General features: G+C 28.7%; 1 protein-coding gene across 1 annotated transcript; it reads right to left on the bottom strand.

Moving 5' to 3' along the window:
• Positions 1 to 9,469: 9,469 nt before the first annotated feature.
• LOC129968230 (adult-specific rigid cuticular protein 12.6) lies at positions 9,470 to 11,838 on the bottom strand. Its single transcript, XM_056082087.1, has 2 exons — positions 11,688 to 11,838; positions 9,470 to 10,160 (listed from the first exon to the last, which is right to left on the bottom strand). Exons 1-2 carry the CDS (start codon positions 11,694 to 11,696, stop codon positions 9,738 to 9,740), a joined length of 432 nt encoding a protein of 143 aa, XP_055938062.1. The 5' UTR covers positions 11,697 to 11,838; the 3' UTR covers positions 9,470 to 9,737.
• Between the last annotated feature and the right edge of the window lie 10,405 nt (positions 11,839 to 22,243).

Genomic DNA, 22,243 nt, shown 5'->3' with positions numbered 1-22,243 from the left:
ACCCGGATCGTCCAATGCAAGGCCATCCATCATTTTAGAGAAATATTTTGAATATTCTAAGAAAATAGCATTTCATGGCCACAGCGCTATGTGTCCAGAATCGAAAGGTGACAAATTTGCATCCGGAAGTAAAATTTAGGTAAAAAAGCGATAAATAGCAACAGAAAGCCGTTAGGTGGGGTCCTGAACGAGGCCATTAAAGTGGACAATTGCATGTCTATCTGGTTGACCTTTACGCGCGAAGCTCTTGGATGGGCCGAATGATGTCATTCTGGTTCGTCTCATCTATGATCGATAGCCTCAGGCTCAAAATGTCGATTTCGATTTGCACGTGATGTTTTTATTTATTTGGTTGTTTGTAGTATTTAGTTTTATTTAATGAAAGATGTGTGGTTTGGTATTCAGCTGTAGATGTCAAGCGGAAGTTTAGCCGTCTGTTTATTTTTAACAAGTTGTAGTAAGGATGGTAAAGCAAATGTGTTATATCAGTTTGTTGTGCAGGTGAACTCATCTTTTTCCACTATACTCATTCGTTTATTTCAATGAAATTTTACTAGAGTTTCTTCAAATTCTTTTTATTTTTATATATATACTTGCCGCCTTTGGCGACCAGCCGGTTCGCCAATCTTAATGCTCGTTCAAATTTTAATAATTAAATATTTTATGTAATTCCTACTTTAATAGCTTCTTCATCAAATATTTTAAAGCTTCAAATTTTGATAGTCATGTAATTCACTCATAATATTATAAAGGCCTTCAGTCATAACGTAATATTATCTCTCTAATTTTCTGTTAGCACCCGTAGAATTTATACTATAAATTAAAGTGGAAAGGATTAATCTGCAATTAATATCATAATATATTTTACTGAAACAAAGCATTTTTTTATAATATGATTACTGATAACAGAGTCACTGAGCGTTTAAACTTTATGGGCATTAAAGAATATCTTTTTAAATTTATGTAATATCTCAAGAATTTGTCAACAAAATTTTCTCAGATTCATCATGAACAGATCGATTCATTAACAATGTTTAATTTTAAATGCATCAAACACTTAGAAAATAAAACGAATCGTTTAAAATAATCGGTCGAACACAGGTTTAAAAAAAGTACTTAAAAAACGATGTACTTAAAATTATAAGCATATACAAAAAAGTATATAACTAACATAAATACAATTTACTTACAAAAGCATGCAACTAACCTAAAAATAATTTAAATCATCCGTTGATAACGGTTGTCATGGCAACAGTCTGAATGCGCATGCGTGAATTTTCTTCGCCAGCTCCGGTAACGCAAATGCGTGAATTTTTCTACGCCAGTTGGGGTAACGCTATGCAGATTAGACATTTTTAATTTCCTTTATTCTGTTCTATTATAATTCAAAAGTACTTCAGAATGAATCTGACAGATCGATTAATTAACAATGCTTAGTTTCAAATGCATTTAGTTTTAAAACATTAAGAAAATAAACAGAATCGTTTGAAATAATCAGTCGAAAAATCTTAAGCTTAGCCTCATTAGAGTGGGAAAAAAATACTGAAGCCTTACTCATTTAGCGGTGGGGAAATGAAGATTATTTTGGCGGTAAAGTTAGTTTTTAATTAATTTTTAAAATTTCAAAAAAAAGCGACTCCAGGTGCACATTCCTGACCTCCAAGGTATACATGTACCAAATTTGGTAGCTGTAGGTCAAACGGTCTGGTCTGTAGAGCGCCAACACACGCACACACACACACATTGAGCTTTATATAAGTATAGATAATAATATAATTTTCTATTTATAATAGATGTATTTTACTAGAAAGTTATCTAAAGACATTTATTTTTGCATGCGTGAATTTTCTTCGCCAGCTCCGGTAACGCAAATGCGTGAATTTTTCTACGCCAGTTGGGGTAACGCTATGCAGATTAGACATTTTTAATTTCCTTTATTCTGCTTTATTTTAATTCAAAAGTACTTCAGAATGAATCTGAAAGATCGATTCATTAATAATGTTTAATTGTAAATGCATCAAACATTAAGAAAATAAACAGAATCGTTTGAAATAATCCGCCGAAAAATGTTAACCCTAGCCTTATTACTGTTGGGAGAAAAAAAAAGCTGAAGTCTTACTCTTTTGGCGGTGGAGAAAATGGAAGATTTTTTGGCGGGAAAGGTGGCGGTGGGGAAAATGGAAGATTCTTTTGGCGGGAAAGTTAGTTTTTAATTAATAATTAAAATTCTAATTAAAAATTAAAAAAAGGGACCCCAGGTGCACATTCCCGACCTCTAAGGTATACATGTACCAAATTTGGTAGCTGTATGTCAAATGACCTGGCCTGTAGAGCGCCAACACACACACACACACACACACATTGAGCTTTATTATAAGTATATAGATATATCTTTTTCTCTGTAGCTTATTTCGTTCAGATATCAATGCTTAAATATTGAAGGGTTACTCTTGTCGATATAATAGCTTTGGATATTGAAAATTTTCCTGAAATAAACTAAAGGATGTATTTAGTTTACATTGTTGCCTCAAATTGCAGTTATATGCTATATGCATGATTTTGTATTAATTTATGTATGTCGAATTGATTTGATTTAATTTGATTTCCTATTAATGGTACTTTGTAAGTTATACTTAGGATGGCAAAACCGAATTTGTTATCATTATTTGATACACAGGTGATCCAAAATGTCCCAATAGTTTTCCCACATTTATTTGCTTAATCAAATGAAATCTTTACAGGGATTTTAAATAACTTCTCTTTTTATGACTCGTTGTTTTCTGGTTTCAGTCCTTCAATATTGTAGAGTTACTCGCGCAATATGTAAGCACAATTGTAGCAGGTTTCGATAGGAAACTTATTGAAATAACCAAAAAGATATGTATAGTTTAGAAAGCGGGTTATGCGATTTTCACCGCTAAATTTTATTGAAAGTTTGAAATGATTTTCTTTCAAAATAAATGTTTTTATAATGATATACAGGGTGTTCATTAATTATTGTCGGGGTTTCCGTACCTCATAAATTTCGAATAAAAAATATTACGCAAAAACCGATTACGTATTCGTAAATTACAACTCAAAGAATTTTATTAATGATATTAAAGTGTAAAGCTTACACTTTGTAGGCATTCAGCTGAAGGCGATTCTTTGAGTTGTAATTTACGTATTCATAATTCTTTGAGTTGTAATTTACGAATACATAATTTACGAATACGTAATCGGTTTTGGTGTAATATTTTTTATTCGAAAGTTATGAGGTACGGAAACCCCGACCGTAATTAATGAACACCCTATATTTTGTCACAAAATAATGAAAATATATTTTTAAAAAGACTATTTCCTACATTTCATTAATATTTAGCACAAAAATTCATCCTTTCACATAGTTATATCATTAAATCAAACTGTACATTTCTTAACGCAAAAAAAGATGAAAGGGTTTAAATTTCCCAATTTTTTTAGCATCTCATAGTCTAGAAAGTAATATCTACCAGTAGAATTTCATTTATATTTTCTAGTACAAATGCTGATGTACATATTAAAGATTAAAAAATGATATTCTCCATTAAAAGGAAATTTCAACATTATAAAAATAAAACAGTTTATTGTAATATATGATGAGAATAGAAATTATTTTTACCTCTAGTTTTATATTTTCAAATGCATAATATTGCTGTACATAAATAGAATTCATTCAACTTTCAGCTAATAGGGGATAAAAATATCAATTTAAAGCAAATATTTCGATACAATTTAAAGCAAATTTTCGAAATATTTATTTCCAATAAATGTAGAAATATTTTTCTTCAGCTATTCATATTTTTTGAAAATAAGTAAAGCGACTGTTTTACAGTTGTTTAATTCTTCTTGTGAAGCACAACTATCAGGAAAGTATTTAATGTAAACTAATTTTCTTGTTCCCTTCAGTAATGTATTTGTTTTTATTTTCCGGTATAAAAAAGTTCGTAATGAAAAAATAATGTAAACATCGAAAAATTCGACTTCTAGATCTTGATTAAATTCTACTTTCTTGATTTTAAACGAAGTCATTTTGAATTCTGTCACTGTTTATCTCACGCTTGTTGAAGTAAATTGTTTATAGCATTCATTTAAATATAATAACTGAAAAAGCAATCAACTAAGTACATGAAATTTAATTTGTAGTTATTTCATTTGAATCGTATATGAATGAGGACACTATTTGTTTGTTTATCCCAGCATATATGAATACTATAATCTAAAAATGCAGATGAGTTGATGAAATTCTGTAAGAGGCCTTTAAAATTATGAGCTTTATCGAATTTTATGCCAAATTCACCAAAGCGTAGACCATCTACACTTATTTAAAGGCGACAATTCAAAAATTGAAGGAATTATAACCTTTCAAAAACTTGAAAATCTGTACAAAATATTGGAATAAATCTCCCGTGTATGTGTGTTATATTTAATCATCCGTATTCTAAAAATAATTATTTTCTAATTATTTGAGCTCAGGCTTCACGTTCACATTTTTTTTAGTGGCGTATATCCATACTAACAGCGTGACCAAAATAATTTTTCAAACAAATTTCTTGCTGTAATTATGTAAATTCAAACTGTAACCACTATCTCTTTTTTTAACGTGCTTTCTGCTGTCCTATTTGTATTATGTCGCCCATTTACCATGGTTTGGACAACTAAATTTTAATAGTTTAAATAAGTCTTATTTCCATCGTAATTATGAATAAATTATATTCGTTTTGAAAAAAATCCCCGCCTATTCTTTTACAAAGAATATATTTTACGCTTGCGCATGTGTGAGTGTATGTGCAGCTATTGCGATTAGAATTAAAAATATTTTCAAAATACCGTACAAAAGGACGTCAAACAGACATTAACTAAGCTAATATCATTCAATGAACTTTTTTTATTGCAAGAGATTGCTCTAAAAATCATTTTAATCTATACTTATAATAAAGCTCAATGTGTGTGTGTGTGTGTGTGTGTGTGTGTGTGTGTGTGTGTGTGTGTGTGTGTGTGTGTGTGTGTGTGTGTGTGTGTGTGTGTGTGTGTGTGTGTTGGCGCTCTACAGGCCAGACCGTTTGACATACAGCTACCAAATTTGGTACATGTATACCTTGGAGGTCGGGAATGTGCACCTGGGGTTTCTTTTTTCGAATTTTTAATTAGAATTTTAATTATTAATTAAAAACTAACTTTCCCGCCAAAAAAATCTTCCATTTTCCCCACCGCCAACTTTTCCGCCAAAAAAATCTTCCATTTTCCCCACCGCCAACTTTTCCGCCAAAAAAATCTTCCATTTTCCCCAGCGCCAAACGAGAAAGGCTTCAGTTTTTTTTTCTCCCAACAGTAATGAGGCTAGGGTTAAAATTTTTCGGCGGATTATTTCAATCGGTTCTGTTTATTTTCTTAATGTTTGATGCATTTAAAATTAAACATTGTTAATGAATCGATCTTTCAGATTCATTCTGAAGTACTTTTGAATTAAAATAAAACAGAATAAAGGAAATTGAAAATTTCTAATCCGCATAGTGTTACCCCAACTGGAGTAGAAAAAATAACGTATTTGCGTTACGTAACCGGCGAAGAAAATTCACGCATGCGCATTCTGTTCTGATTGTTGCCATGACAACGTTATCAATGGATGATTTAAATTATTTTTGGGTTAGTTGCATGCTTTTGTAAATAAATTGTATTTATATTAGTTATATATTTTTTGTATATGCTTATAGTTTTAAGTACATCGTTTTTTAAGTAGTTTTTTTAAAACCTGTTTTCAACCGTTTATTTTAAACGATTCGTTTTATTTTCTTAGTGTTTGATGCATTTAAATTTAAACATTGTTAATGAATCGATCTGCTCATAATGAATCTAAGAAAATTTTGTTGACCAACTCTTGAGATATTACATAAATTTAAAAAGATATTCTTTACTGCCCATAAAGTTTAAACGCTGAGTGACTCTATTTTCAGTAATCAGATTATAAAAAAATGCTTTGTTTCAGTAAAAAATATTATTATATTAATTGAAGATATATTCTTTCCACTTTAATTTAAAGCATAAATTCTACGGGTGCTAACAGAAAATGAGAGAGATACATATTACGTTATGACTGAAGGCCATTATAATATTATGAATGAATTATATGATAATCAAAATTTGAAGTTTTAAAATATTTTGATGAAGAAGCTATTAAAGTAGAAATTGCAGAAAATATTTAATTATTAAAATTTTAACGAACATTAAGATTGGCGAACCGGCTGGTCGCCAAAGGCGGCTAGTCCGATAATAAATTCTAAAGCATTGTCGAACATTTAGCTTGCGAAATGAAATGTAATGGCAAACCTTGAAAGAAAATATAATTTTAGATGAAAGGATTTTATTAATATGTATCGACAACATTGAATTGCATATCAATTAGAGAAAAAACTTTTTCATAATGAGTTGTAAATGATATCCTTTTATTTAAGTAAACAAGAAATTCAAGGACAAAATAAGCCGATTCTTTTTTTCTGTTTCTATGACGTTATTTTTTTTTATTTAATATAAAAATAGCATAACTGTAAAATAATAAAAAAAACAAATATTATATATATATATATATATATATATATATATATATATATATATATATATATATACAGAGAGAGAGAGGGAGAAATATAGATTGTACATAGATATAATACGAAAAAATGTGATTTTGTTAAGATGCCACTTTCAACTACTTTCTTCATAACTGATTCAGTTTTGTTGAAAAAAAAATTTTAGTTGAAAATTTCATGTTGTAATAATTTCTATAAAATATCCGTTCCATAACTATTTCTTATTTTAAAATAAAACGTACAAAAATTTGATAATGATAAAGGATTTTTTTCGTCATTGTCCTTTTAACATTAATCACAGAACGAAAAAAGGAAATAATAAAAATGTATATATTAAAATAATTCGTGATTAATAATCATATATTAAAAATTATTGAGTAATCAAGTTATGCACTTCTAAATAAATTGTGTGTACTGGAACTCTGCAGGTTTGATTGTTTGAACAAGTCCTATCAAGTTGGCACTTAATATAATTTGGGAGATAAAAATGTGTACCTCGGAGCAATTTTTTAAATTATTTGCTAGCGAATTAAAAATTAAGCTAAAGTTTTCCATTTTTCCAGAATAACTTCCAAAAACATTGCAGCGCAAAAAAAAAATTTACATTATCCTAAAATTTTTTTTAAAAAATCCAATGCTCTAAATGGGAATTTTAAATATAATTTCTTGAAGAACCGTTAAAACCATATGACACAAAATATTTAATTGAAATTTCTAACACTCATTAATTATTAGTTCCATTAAATCTACTGGTTGGCAGAGACAGCGAATTTCGAATAATATAAAATTCAACTTTTTGATCAATTGCAAATTTTTAAGCAACGAATGTTACTGTTGTATATATATATATATAAAAATTGGGATGTTTCAGTCACACTTGCTCCAGCTAGATGGGCTCCTACCATTTGGCCACTTTGAAAATATTGTCATATTCAGAGAAAATGGCCTCTCTTATGCTGAAATTGAAGGACAAGTTGCTGGTTCAGTGAGTTGTTCTGGTGTACGAAAGTTCTGTTTTCGTTATGAAAAAACGAAATCAGTGGAAAATAAGGCCAAATCTGGCCGAAAAAAATGCACAAGTGCTACCGCCGATAGAAAAATTAAACGGCTATGCCTTCAAGATAGAAAAATTTCATCAGATGCTATTAGATGTTAAATGAATGCAGCGGGTATTGCAGTAAGTTCAAGAACAATAAGAAGAAGGTTATCAGGATTTGGACTACAAGCTATAATTCCAAGGAAAAAACCATATTTAAATCAAAAGCAACGCGAAAAACAAGTTAAGAGGGCAAAAGAACACATTAAATGGTCAGAAAATCAATGGAAGCTAGTAATCTGGAGCGATGAGACTAAAATATCGCTCTTTGGTAGTGATGGTAGAAAATACGTGAGACGTAGAGTAGGTGAAGCGCTTCATCCTGATTGCATTGAAGCAACTATAAAAACAACAACAAATGCCATGATTTGGGCATGCATGTCTGCAGATGGTGTGGGCCGAATTCAAGTGATTGATGGCATTCCGAATGCCAAAAAATACATCGAAGCTGTCCTGGAACCAAAATTGATACCTTCCATCGGGGATTTCTTCCCCAACAAATCACCATTTATTTTTCAACAAGATTCAGCTCCATGCCACACAGCAAAAGTATGCAAAGCATGGTTTCAAAATAAAGGCATAGATGTATTACCATGGCCAGGAAACAGCCCTGATCTCAAGCCGATTGAAAATTAGTGGCAGCGTTTGAAAATTCTTGTACGAAAAAAACGTCCATCCAATAAAAGACAACTTATTGAATCTATAATTGATTCTTGGCACCATGTGATTACGAAAGATGAACTCCAAAGACTCGTTCACTCGATGAAAAGACGCTGTGAAAGTGTCTTAAAAAATAAGAGTTTTCCTACTAAGTACTGATTGTGTAAGTATCACTGTAAAAAAATGCAAATCTAAGATAGATCTTACTAAAATGAGCGTAACTTTTTTTGTAATACAGATATTGTAATAATGTTTTTGTTATTAAATTTTACATTAAATTACCTTCAATTTGATATATAAACATTTGTATTTAAGTGAAAATTAATATATTCTAGAAGCACTCAAATTTGAAAAACATGAAACTTTCAAAAAATGTCCACACTTTTGGCCACCACTGTATGTATATATATATATATATATATATATATATATATATATATATAATCGAATAATGTGTATTAAAGATATTCACTTTGTAATATGATGCGTCGGATTTTGAAAAATATATCTTTAATCAAAGATCGATTCAGCATCTCAGGCATTTTTAAAAGATTTCAGTCTTTTGAAAATGTAAACTTTAGCTGATTTATTTTTTTGTTTAAACATCATAAGGATGGACGAATTTGTACCAACTATTAATTTTTCTTTCTATCTAGTGTCTAAAGCGATCATATGAAATAAATAATTAAACAATTCAATAAATAAAATTTATTGATAATATGAATTAAAAGTAATTGCTCATTTTATTTTAAATTAATCAAAAAATTATAAAGATTAAGCAAAATATAAATTTTCTAGTAAAATCTATTTTTTAAATAAAATGTATGCAGTCCATCTTCGTTAGAAAACTTTCCAAATCCACAACCTTACATTTTTCATTTTAAAAATTTACTATGAAAATTCATGAAAAACAAGTTATGTTACTAGCCTTCGTAACAAAATTCTCTTTTTAACATTTTTCTATATATTTAATATAAAATTTGTAAATATTTAATTTTAAAACATTACCACTACTTATTGTCTAAAATTTGGGGATTGCAGAAATCCTGTTTTTAAAAGACATGTAAGAAGTAATATATGAAATTGTCATTCAGAATGCAAACAAAAATAGTTTAAAAAATTGCAAACAATTTATTTCCTACTATTTACAATAGAACTTTGTTGACAAGAATATTTCTGACGAAACAATGAAAACATTTATGACAATTTGTTGGATTGTAGTTGCTGTTGAGCATTAACACCGAAATATCACAACCGCAGCCCTGAGAAGCCGTTGTTCAAGCAAAATGTTACCCAAAGCAGCCTTTTATGGCACGAGTCCAAATATCAGTCCTTTGAGCGTCGATTTCCAAACTTCTTCATCTGTCACGATTGGCGATTTACCATCTGGCAGCATATCCAGCGAATCCTGGGAAGGCATGAGAATAGACATGGGGAGCTCCATAATATCCGTAGTATCCAGGAACAAAGGGAGCAACTGGGGCAACTGGAGCAGGTGCTGGGGGAGCCTTAGGGGCGAGGGCGGCCAGGGCAGCTGCAGCTGCAGCGGTTTTCCTGTCAACTCCGATGTCTCCTGAGGCCTTGAATCCATCAGGTCCTGCGGTGTAGTGGACGGTTCTTCGGTCTCCGTTAGCATCAATGTAGCTGTAGCTACCGGCAGCGGCTCCAGCAGTGCCAGATTCCACTCTACTATGGCCACCAGCATCGCCAGTGTTGTACCCGAAGTTGTAGGCGGGACCTGCGATATTCATGCCCATATCAGCTGCCATGGCAACTGAGGCCAAAAGGAGGGTAGCAATGATCTATGAGAAGAAATTCAAATTAAGTCCATATTTCTTTTAATATTGAATCATATAAAAATTTGAAAGATAAGAGTAGTTTGTAGAGTAAACATTAGAGTAAATTGTATGTTTCTGTAATTCTGCGTTCTCTTCTTAAAAAGCAAATGTGTGGATTTATTGAGTAATTGATCAAATGGTTTCATAAGACTTGCCATTTTAATTAATTTTTTTTCTTGCTAAGTTATAATTTTAGCTTGTTCTTTACCATTTTTTTGGAAAACTATTTTAAGAGTTTGATATTATAATTTTCATACTTACTTATGACATTAGATAACATGGAGACTTTAAAAAAAATTTTTTTCGTTTACTAAGATAAATTTAAAAAGACATTTGTATACAAATTTCACTGAAAATAAATTTAAAAATCCCTTTTTTTTTTCTTTGAGCAAAAACTGAATTCAAAATAATGATGATGTTTAATGCTAAATAGGTCTAGGTTCGATTTTACATTATTTCCTCTCCTGTGAAGCTAAATTTGCCTTTTCTTTAAAAACAAACTTAAAATGTGAAATATACAGTACACATTTTACAATCTTGTGCAATATAATTGAACTCATGTACAGAAATAATCCTATTTTTTTTCAGAATATACGTTTTCCAAAAAAAAAAATGTAAGTGCATTTATTATTTTTTTTAAATCTTTGCTTGAATATTATAAGGTTTTCTTAACTTAGATATGATAATAATTTCCAAACTTATGGCATCATTTAAAAGCATATTTTTGACTAAGTATAATTTTTGCATTTTATCAACTCCTTTATATCCAGCCTAGTTTTAGTAGTTAGTCAATAAACTTAAGTTTAACCTTATGGCTGACTTGAAAATTAATATATTTTTCCAATTCTCCAAAATAATATAAAAAACATTAGATTGACAATTTATATAGAATTTTTATTTCTTAATTTTTGAAATAATTTGTATTTTTGAAAATTCATCTTGTAAAAAGCAATCATAAATGAAATTGATAATAAAATTTTAGTGAAAATCAGTATTTAGGCAAGTTTTATGACAATCCAGAATTATATGAAGACATTATTTAAATTTTTAAGCGTTTCATTACATTTTTAGAATTGTTGGGAACTTTAAAAAAAAATTTAGAATATAAAATATGAAGTAATTCAGTATTTATGGACACTTTGTAGTAAAATCCTTAAAAACGCATCAGAGGAATATGATTTTTATTTATAATTTTTCAAAAAAAATAGATGGAAATGTTGAAATTAATTTAACTGCTTTTTATTCCAAAATAGGTCTTTAATTTTTCTTATAAAGTATTATTAGAAATATTTTTTAGTTAATACTTTAAAGAATGAAAATATAAAGTTTAGATTTCTTGGTATCCTTATGCTTTAGATACTTTGACTGGTGGTAACATTTCTTTTAAAATATCAATAGCAGACACCATCTGTTGAAAGATTTCAATTCTATAGAAAACTTCCAAAGAATTTTCTGAAAATTTTATTATAAAATATAGAAGAATATACTTACGTATTTCATTGTGGAATTAGAAGCTGCTTTTCCTGGGAGGAACAGAAGACACAAGATGAATCGAGTGAGGATTTGAAGAAACCAAAGGAGTATTTATACTTGGATCATCACATGCCATCCCACCCATCATCCTAGAGAAGAATTCCGAAGATTCTAGAACAAAAAAAAAATTCATGGTCACAAAAAGCGCAGTGTATGCAAAACGCAAAGGTGACAAATAGGCATCCGGAAGGAAAATTAAGGTGAAAAAACGACATATCAACAGAAAACGCTTAGGTGTGGTCCCCCAACGAGGTCATTACAAGCGAGCGACATGTCCACCTGGTTGGCCTTAGCAAGAGATCTTTGATGAGTTTGGGTGATGTAATTATCAGCCTTTTTTCTTCCGAGTCTCTAGCCTCAGGCTCGGAATAACGGCTTCGATTGGAATCTGATTTCTTTTTAATTTGTTGATGTAATCGAAAACGTATGGTGTGGTATTAGGAGTTAAAAAAAAAAGTTGTACCTATCCTGGGTGGACTAAAAACCTTGAAAAGTGTTCGTGTTGAGTGTTTTTTGCTTGTTTGGTTCGCTGCAATCGACACGTGTTTTGTAATAATTGAGATTTCGCAGATTTCAATTCAAATATATTTGAAGCTTTAACTTACTGAACCAGTTTAAAGAGGAAGAAATGCTTTGCGGAAGACTTTTAATTTAATTTATGTTACATTTTACGTCACTCTAAATTATGCGTGTGATTTCCTTAAGATAATTTATGTCGTGGGATATTTTTGTATTAACAATGTTGCAATCTTTGTGAAAATGTCACAGCTTTTTAGTGTTTTAGGTATCATTCGTTTAAGGGAATTGGGACATTCTCAACAGCAGGTTTTAAATTCTGTTGCAAATGGAAGAGATTTTTGCACGAGTAAATTTTGTATTTGATATAAAATTGATTCTAACATATAAGAAAGAATGAAAAATATTAGAAAATATTTGGGTTTTTTTAACAAATATGTTTTTACTGGGTTTTTTAACTTATCTTAAAACAGTAGAAAAATATATATATTTACGTTTGCTTTTTATTGGCAAATTGAATATATATTATGTTGCTACAATCTTCAAGTTCATAATCACAAATCGGTAGATTAAAAAAACAAATTAAATGATTCACTCCAAAATCAGCATAATATGTAAGTATTGGTTCGATATTTACTATGAGCATATTTTCATCTCATCGTACTTAAAAAAACTTTTTTTTAATATTATGCAGTTTGAAATTTAAAATTTTCATAATATTTTTTCCATTATAAATAGCTTCTAATAACTAAACTATTGAACAAAGATAAATAAAAATAGGTTTTACTAATTCGTAAGGTTAATAAATATTGAAATGTAAGATTTCATACGATTGAAATGAAAAGACTTTATTTTTTACTTAATTAAATTTGTAAAAAAAACGTGTTTTCAGAAAAAGGTTTTAAGAAATTGTATCTTTCTATCGTAGGGGGTCTTATTAGCTACATATTTTTAAAAATAAATTTATGACATTTCGGCTTTTCAAACCCACACACACTATGCTTTCTACAATTAGTTAAATTCACTATACTTTATAAGATTAACTTAATTGATTATTACTTAATTGAAAAAACGTGATTCTTTTAGATGCGAATGTTTCCAGTTCCTTTAATTAATGATTAAATCATTTGAAAAAAAAATTATTCACTGTATTCAATGATCTATAATCTATTCTAATAAAAAAAATAACTTTAAAGATGTATTTAAACTTCTTAATTTATAAGAATCCGAGTTTTTTATTTATTTATTCACTTATTTGCGACGGAAATATCCAGTAAACACATCCGTTGAGATTGTGATTTATTGTTTCATATAACAATTAAAGATTAATTTTCATATAACAATTAAATGAGGCATTATTTCATAACAACTATAGAAACAGTTAGAGCATGACATTTATTTTATGTCCAGTTAGGAAACTATGCAAACGATTCTAGGATTGTAGAAAATGAAACGCTCATATCAAGTTAATTTTTTCGGAGCTGAATTATAGAAGCGTTGAGTATTGCGTTTTACTAAGTAAAATATTACTTGAATGAATATATAACTGTGTAAAGCTATAGCAATGATAACTTTCCGCCCTTCTATAACATAAAAATTTATTTTATCCTATATTAGCAACTTTTCAGTATTAAGTTTCTTTTTAACCAAGCATACTGTCAAACTCGATAGAAACCACCACCTTTGCGGTCAAAACAATTATGGCGTTACGTCCGGGATGATGATTAATAAGGATTTGCTTCATCTCATTTTTGCTTAATTGTAGAAGTTTAAAAACTGAATCGAAAGCACAGTGAATAATTAACGAAACCTGATAACGTTATTATAGAAAACATATTGTCATAATTATACGAAAATATTTCTTTTAGAGCTGGGAGGTTTTTGTTACTTTATATATCAATATATTTTCTTTTGCTACTGGTATATATTTAACAGCGACAGAGTTTTCAGCCTTTTTATTGCATAAATATTTGTTATTTCTTTGCTCTGAACAAAAAATCTCGCTATAAAGTTAAAACAATCTTCTTGATATAAGATTTCAGTTCGTTTTATCGATACATATTTATGGATCATATTAAATATTATTTCCTATATTTAAATATTTCTCTCCGTATATTAATAAATGTTTTCACGATTTTTCTGTCGCATTTGAATTTATATGAGGAAACAGAGGTATATACTTAATAACTTTAAGTCAGACTTTATGCAAAAATTATTTAAATTTGTTCATATGTTGCTATGAAAGATCGGTGTCTGGCAAATGATAATATTCTACGATGAGTATAGGAATTTCCATTGTGGCTTGGTATGTGTCCGAAAGGTTTTCTAAATGTCATTATTTCCCGTTTAGTCCAGCAATTGTCGACATTCAGTCTGCACTAATGGTAACTGATAAATAAAATTTCTTTTGTTACTTTAAGACGAATGAAATACTTGATAATTAAAGCATATTATGATATAAAATAAGAGAAATCTTAAGTAACAGCCCATGTAAATAAGCTGTCGAACATAAAACGAAGAGTGAATTTTAAATGAGAAAACAAAATCCAACTAAAGCAAAATTAAGCGAAAATTATGCGATTAGCGTTACACAATCTTTTATTTCCCATGATATAAATTGCTGGGTTCGCTTCTCTGTCTGCGTCTTCTCGGTTTCTCATTTCAACTCTTACTAGAGCTTATCTGTCTTTGCCAACAATTACCGGCAAAGCTTCAAATTTATAAGAATATAACCAAATATTCAGTCTTTCGCCGATCTTTTTGGTATCTGTCGACGTTCACTAGAGAATGTTGAAATTCTTTTATTTCAGTCTTCCATGATAACATATCTTGAAATGTCTTCTTATAAAACTTGGGGATAGATCAAGCAAAGAGAAAAAATTCCATTGTTATATTAGAGCATGGGGTTGGAATAGCTAAGATTAATACCTACAAGGATTCTATTTCAAGGTATAAATCAAAAGAAACAAATATACCAAATTATTAGTCTATCATAAATTTAGGGAAATACAAATTTAGAAAATAAGGCAATTAAACATAAGCTGTTCAATCTTTTGTGAAAGGTCCATACATTAGAGATAGCCTCCTAAAAAAATTTGTCTTAATGATAGATAAGATCATATATATTGTACGATTGTAGATTTGTAATCCGTTAAATCTGAGTTTATTTTATTAATTCATTTATTTAATTTATTATTCATTTATTAGTTCATTTTCATTTATTTAATTCATTGAAAGAGTGCACTTTGTAGCAGATCCCTTTTGCTTTTCTATTTCTACACTTTATTGAAAATAGGGTTTGTTTATGCTTGCTTGACTTACCTATTAAATTTGTGAACCATCTTTCGAAACCTCCTGCATAATATAACATTTTGTAATTATATAATTCACTTACATTTTTTAATAACAGCCCGTCATCCCATTACCACAGAACGAAGCCGTACAAACAGGGATTATTGTGAATGGCTGTTATAGTCATTAACTATACATCTTTTGCATAAGGAAACAAATGCTAACAAAAGTTGAAAGAATCTTCAAACTGTTGGTAAAAAGCCAGACATATTTTTCATCATTTCTTTTAATATTTTTAAATTTGCAGGGTATTATAATGTTGTGTTAAACTTAGTATTCATAATGAATTTTCTTCAAATTTCTATGAGTTTGACATATTCTGTTATGTAGTGCTGAATTGAGCCCATTTCCCCACAAATGCTTGCGTTATCTTGCATCTTTCCGCATCTGTAGAAGTATTCAGGAAATCTTCTATATCTGGACGTAATTTGCACTAGCATCGGGTGAAATATTCTTTTAATAATTTTTGGTTCCAGTATGAATTCATATGTTATACGCCCTTTGCCCAACATTATCCATCTATCCTGCCACTGCATAATCATCTCTCTTCCAATTTCCTTCTTTAATATTTGGAATGAATTTGGGACTACAATATCTATTTGGTCTTTCTGTGTAGCCTTTTTTGCATATTCATCTGCACTCTCGTTTCCGCATATTCCGATATGAGACTTAATCCAATTCAATCTAATCCATTTGTTGTTGTTTTTTAGCCTTTATCAAGTTTTTTTTTTTTTTTAGTTTTTTTTTTAATTTTCCAATTTTTTTTTTATTTTTGGTGTTCATGAATTGTATTGCCTGAAGGGCTGACATAGAGTTTCAGAATATAAAACATCTATGCCAGTCCTTCAGTCCCTCACAGTAATCAAAGAGTTTACTTACATTCGGACAAGTAGAAAGGCATCCAAAATTTTATTGAAATTTGCAAATTTGGTATGAAGGCTATACTCCAAATTGCATCCGTCTAGTTCAAAACATGTTTGAGTTACCGTGATCGCAGACTTAGATACAGACTTAATTTGAAAAATGTGTTTTTCGGAGGGAGGAAATGAGAAAATTAATCAAAATCTCGAGGTTAAATTTCCAGATGATGACAATATTTTCATTTTGTATTCTCCTTTATGTGAGAAAGTAAAAAGCTATGCATTATATCACAACATACCCTCTGCAATTATATGTTCGATTATTCGCATAGCCATTTTTCAAAAGTAACAGTTTTCAATCATAAAGGCACTGCTGACAGTTTTTTTTTAAATAATAATAAAATCTATTATTAAGTTATATCACGGTTTAGAAACTGCACGAATAAAATCAATCTTGTGAAAAACAAAAACAGTATAAACCAAGAACAATGAAATTAATTCTAAAATTTCACATTCCTAGAACTCTAATATCTGCACTCAATCAAGGTTTAATCCTTTTTTTCTTTTATTTGACCTTCAACAGGTGCCGTGTTCGACTCCCCACCTTCTGAATAAAAAGGGTGAAGAATGGATTCATCAATCATCTTAAAATTGCCCCTAAAATTTACATTTCGTGCCAACAGTTAATAATTATATGAATACTTGAATTTCATTTTGTGCTTGAATTTTCAAATACGCGTGCATTGACGTCAAACCTTTTTGAAAAGGAAAAAGACGTTCTTCTTTTTTTTTTTTTTGTACATATTTTATTTCGATATTTAAAGAAATTTTATATCCTATCCACTCGAAATTTAAATGTTTGGAGTGGCAAATAAATTCAAAAGAATAGTATTTAATAGTTTTAATTTGTTATTTATTATTGAAACAGAATCAAACATTTCTGTTTTTAAATTACAGCTTTTCTTTATTGAAAAATAAATCGGATGATTGTTTTTATTGACCTTTCAAATTACGAGTTTCTAAGTGTTAATTTCAATTAAAAAGTGTGTCGTTGTTATTTAACCCCTTTTCTGATATGTATTCGTCTTTATTACGAATCATAATGACAATAACCGCACCCTTAATTTGATTTATCTCATTGAACGATATATTATCTGAGCTTGTTCAAAAACCGCATTTTCAAGATAAATTATTCGAAGCACGTTGGTAAACAAGGTAAAAGTTCTTCATTTGACAAAGCATGTAATTTAGAACCTTCGGAACAAGCAGAAAGAACATTCATAATCATAATTTGAATTTAATACGTAAATGCCAAGAGGGATAATTTATTACAAATTAAGGAAAGTACTAAAATTCAAAAGTGATTTTCTCTAACAAAAATGAGACTTAAGTCATAAATTTGATACTTAATGTTGTCATTTTATTTTTTTTCAAGTCAGTTTTTGGCTTAATAGATTAGGCAAAGAGATAATCATAGGTAATGCGTTTAAAAAGATGTTAAATGAATTATCTAGTTATAATAAAAAATTACCTAGTTATCTAGAAAATAATTTTTTTTAAACGCACATTTATTTTGATTTATTAAATGTTAGTATAATATAACTTTTTATCAAATATAAATGTCAAGCTCCTATCTGTTTCATTACTTTCATTCACTTAATGTTTGCGGTATTTATAAATGCTTATCATCTGCTTAGATAATGTTGTTTACAAACGTGGTTGCCATGCGGATTACAATTTCATAAAATTGCTGAAGTAAAAAAATTTACTTAAAATAAATCTTTAATATTTTGTCTAAGCACATAGTTTAACCTACAACTGCCAGATTTGATCTATCGTTACCTTTTTAGTATTAAATGCAAACTAAAAAATGGTTTTTCTGATTTTTAGTTAGACATTTAATTAAATAAACATTTATCGGAATCTTAATTTTTCCCTCATTATCTTTGAGGATAACATCACTTACTACTATTACTCAACACTATATCTATGTCATTTTAAAATTTTAAAAAATAAGCTTTTCTAGGATATAAATTTTATTTCCTTAAAATTTTTTTGATTTTAAAAAATTGTAAATTTATAATGTAACGGTTGGTGCAATACATTTTGCCTTTCTTTTGCAATTTAAATACCCTATAATTAATTTATTTTCAGAATCTACTTCCAAGTGTAAACTTTAATTTAAAAGTAAATAATTTCAAATTTCAAAAATATTTCATTTTTAAAAAGAAATTTATTTGGCATAATTTTGTTTCAAATTTATTGGGAATATCTATCATCTTATGTTACTTTTAGAATTATTAGTTTTATGAATTTGTAAATTTGATTGAAATATGAGAATGATTAAAATATCTCGTATTTTCATTAAAAACACAATTAAAAAATATCGAATTGTTTAAAAAAAAAAAGTAAATCGCTTCATTTAGTCAGATTTAAAATTTGAATATAGTCTTTAAGCTTAGAACTATTTGGTAAATCAATGAATATACTAATTAACAATGAATATAGTTAATTTGGGTTGAATAAATTTAGCTTATTCTGAAATGCATGAGCCTAAATTTTCTATTGTTGTTTCTTAAAAAAATTCCAATTGAACACTAAACATTTTAATTTAATTCATAATAATTGCTGTTTGCAAATGTTTTAAATTTGATTGAATTATAATTACAAAGTAGAAATATTAAGAAGCATTTGAAACGAATATTTTAATCTATATATGAAGAAAAGTTATATCATTTTAAGCATCTCAGTTATAGGCTTTTTTATAAACAAATTGAAATTATTTTACAGCAAACTATTTTCATTTTCCTTAGGTTTTGTGCAAACGATTTTTTTTTTGTATTAATACAGATTGTTAATGAAATTATATCTTTTTAGATGTTCGCCCATTTAGCTTGTTTTCATCGGCAAATTTTTAATTCAATTCGACGGGAATTTTTTTTTACCCTGATAAGTCATTTGTATTAACATTTTTGTATAAAATTCTTAAAATTCTCATGTTTAACAAATAAAATGCTGTTAATACTAAGTATTAATTAATAAATTAGTACTAAAAATTAAAATGAAAAATCTTAAAATACTATTAAAAACAATTATTAAAATACCAAATATATATGCAATAATATATAGAGAAAGGATAGATAAAAGGAAACTGATAAATCTGCTTCTTTTTTATAAAAATTGGAACTTTCAAGGAAGTCATTTTAAAACAAACAAAACGAGCTTCCGTTACATTTTTAAATAAAACAACATTAGTTAGTGAAAAACATGAGAGCACATCAATTTTTACATTAACCTTTCATCAATGACTAGAAAAATGAATTCAAAATATAAAAATATAGCTCGAAGAAAAATGACATAGATATCTGGTTCGCAAATTTCATATCTCCACAAAAATTGGCAGAGAAGTGCAAAAAAAATTGTTCGAGAAAGGTCTCTATTTTTTAATGCAAATGTATTCTTCCCTTATATTTTTTTACAAATCCATTTCAATAGAAAGAGGAATGAAGTGTAAGGTGAAAAAAGATATCTGTTTTGCTGACATACATTTTTCTTTTGTTAATAAAGTCTTTGTATTACAAGCTGGAACAAATTATTTTTAGCGAAATATTTTTCTCGTTTATGAAGAAAAAAAAAGATAAATAAACGAACTGAACTATTGTTTAAGCGAATTTCCATTTTCTGTGTTCTCGAAACGGAATTGTGAATTAGATTTCAACTTTTCATTTAATCGAGTTCCTCGTCGTTTGCAAAAGCAACAAAAAAAAACTTGAATTTTTCTGGGAAGCTCTTTTAATAAAATTATTTTGAAAATCAAATGACAACATTTTTTTTCGTTATTACAAATATTCTGCAGCTGATTTGATTACAAAATAACAAAACAGCTCTTTAAACGTACAAAAAAAATGCAAAATGTTGGGTGATTTATTTAATAGAAAAAAACTAATTATTTTTTTACAGATTTCATTTAATGTAATTTCGTAATTCACTATTAAAGTTCGTTATTTACTATGGAATCAAATTATCACTTTATTCAATTAAGTAATGATCGATATTAAATAATTGTCTTTAATAATTTAAACTAATATTAACCGTGTGATTATCGAAACTTTTACATAGAATCTGCAAAATAAATTTGCTTTTGTTTTGGAAGGTTCTTTTAATAAAATTATTCCGAAAATCAAATAATGGCATTTTTTGTTGTTGTTAAAATAATTTGTAGCTGATTTGATCACAATAAAACAGTTCTTTAAAAGTACAAGAAAAGGAAATACAAAATGTTGAATGATTAAAAGAAATAATTATTTATTCTTTTCAAATTTCATTTATTGCAATTTAGTGATTCTCCCTTATGATTTTTTTTTAGTACTGAAGCAAATTATCACTTCATTCAATTAAATAATTATTATTATTAGTTTTTTTATAATTAAGGTTAATATTGATTGTCTGATTATTTAACATTGTAAATAGACTCTATAAAATAAATACTTTTCTTTTGCAACGACGTCATCATTTTCTGAATATTATGGCATAATTCGCTGCCTCTTCTTTGATGAAAAATAAAATTGCTATTTTTTTTTCCTGTTTCATAACATATTTATGTTTTGTAATTGAATTTTTATTGTTAATATGTTTCTAAATGTATTTCAATGTTAATTCCAGTCTGGGCCTTATCAATGACTTTTTATACATGGAAAAGACAGACTATTACTCAACATTTTATTAAAAAAAAATGTTTGCATAATCATCTGTCATTTTCAAAGAACCTAATCATTTGTCATTTGAAAAATCGTCTTTCATTTTGAAAGCCTACATTTCAAAATGAAAGTTTCAAAACAAATGTTTGGCAGAAAACATTGCAAATACAATTAATTATTAAGTTTTCTGAACATTCTTGTTCTAAATTTTTATTGAATTTTTTCAAATACTCCAACCGTTAATGTAAAAATTGAATAGTAAGATTGGTTATTTTTACTTTAAAAGACCCCTACCCCCTACCCAAGCTCATTCCCCTCCACCTTTTTTTTATTTTCTTACCTTATTGAGAAATTTAACTTAGAGAATAGTTTCAAAAATTACTCAATTCGATATCTTGCTAAAGTCTCTCATTTATCTTAAATACCGAAAGTACACTAACTATTTGCAGTATGTCTTTTAGAGCTTTTCTTTTCGTTTTTGGAGGAGGGGAGGGGAAGGAGCTCTGTGTATCTTAAATGTAAAGATACCGATCTTAATTTATGGAAGTATCTTTCTCTCGGGTTTCTAATACATAGTGTAGCGAGAATTCTTTCCAATCGCCAGAAATGTAATGCGTTGCCAAAGAGGATGACCAAACTCTGCCTTTGGCGACTAGGCGAACATTGACTGGTAACTCTTCACAACGGGAAACGAACTTTTCAAGATTTCTTCAATCGACGTGTGATTCCCTTGAATGCATGTGGTAACCCAATGTTTACTTTCTGGTTGTAATTGTTTTATAGTATTAGGTAATTAAAATTAATTACAAATATTACTTGACTAATTTCTATAATACATAATATAAAGCCTTTTTTTTCTATTTTCCCTTTACCATTCTCTGTGTGCCTTGAATCTACTGTAATGTTTGTGCCGATGCACTGAGGAAGGTGTCAAACCATTCATGTCTCGGCAATCCGCAATCATAAATGTCCCGCTGCCCGAGTGATATGCCATGGTGCGTTTTGTGCTTCCTAATAAAATAAAGAAAACAAAGCGCATAATTTATATATATTTCCTTTCACCGATTAAATCAAAAATTTTACACAGATA

The sequence above is a fragment of the Argiope bruennichi genome, chromosome 1, assembly GCF_947563725.1.
Source record: "Argiope bruennichi chromosome 1, qqArgBrue1.1, whole genome shotgun sequence".
NCBI classification, from domain to species: Eukaryota; Metazoa; Arthropoda; class Arachnida; order Araneae; family Araneidae; genus Argiope; species Argiope bruennichi.
Note: the sequence above shows the minus strand (reverse complement) of the source record. Positions and strands in the feature narration are given on the sequence as shown.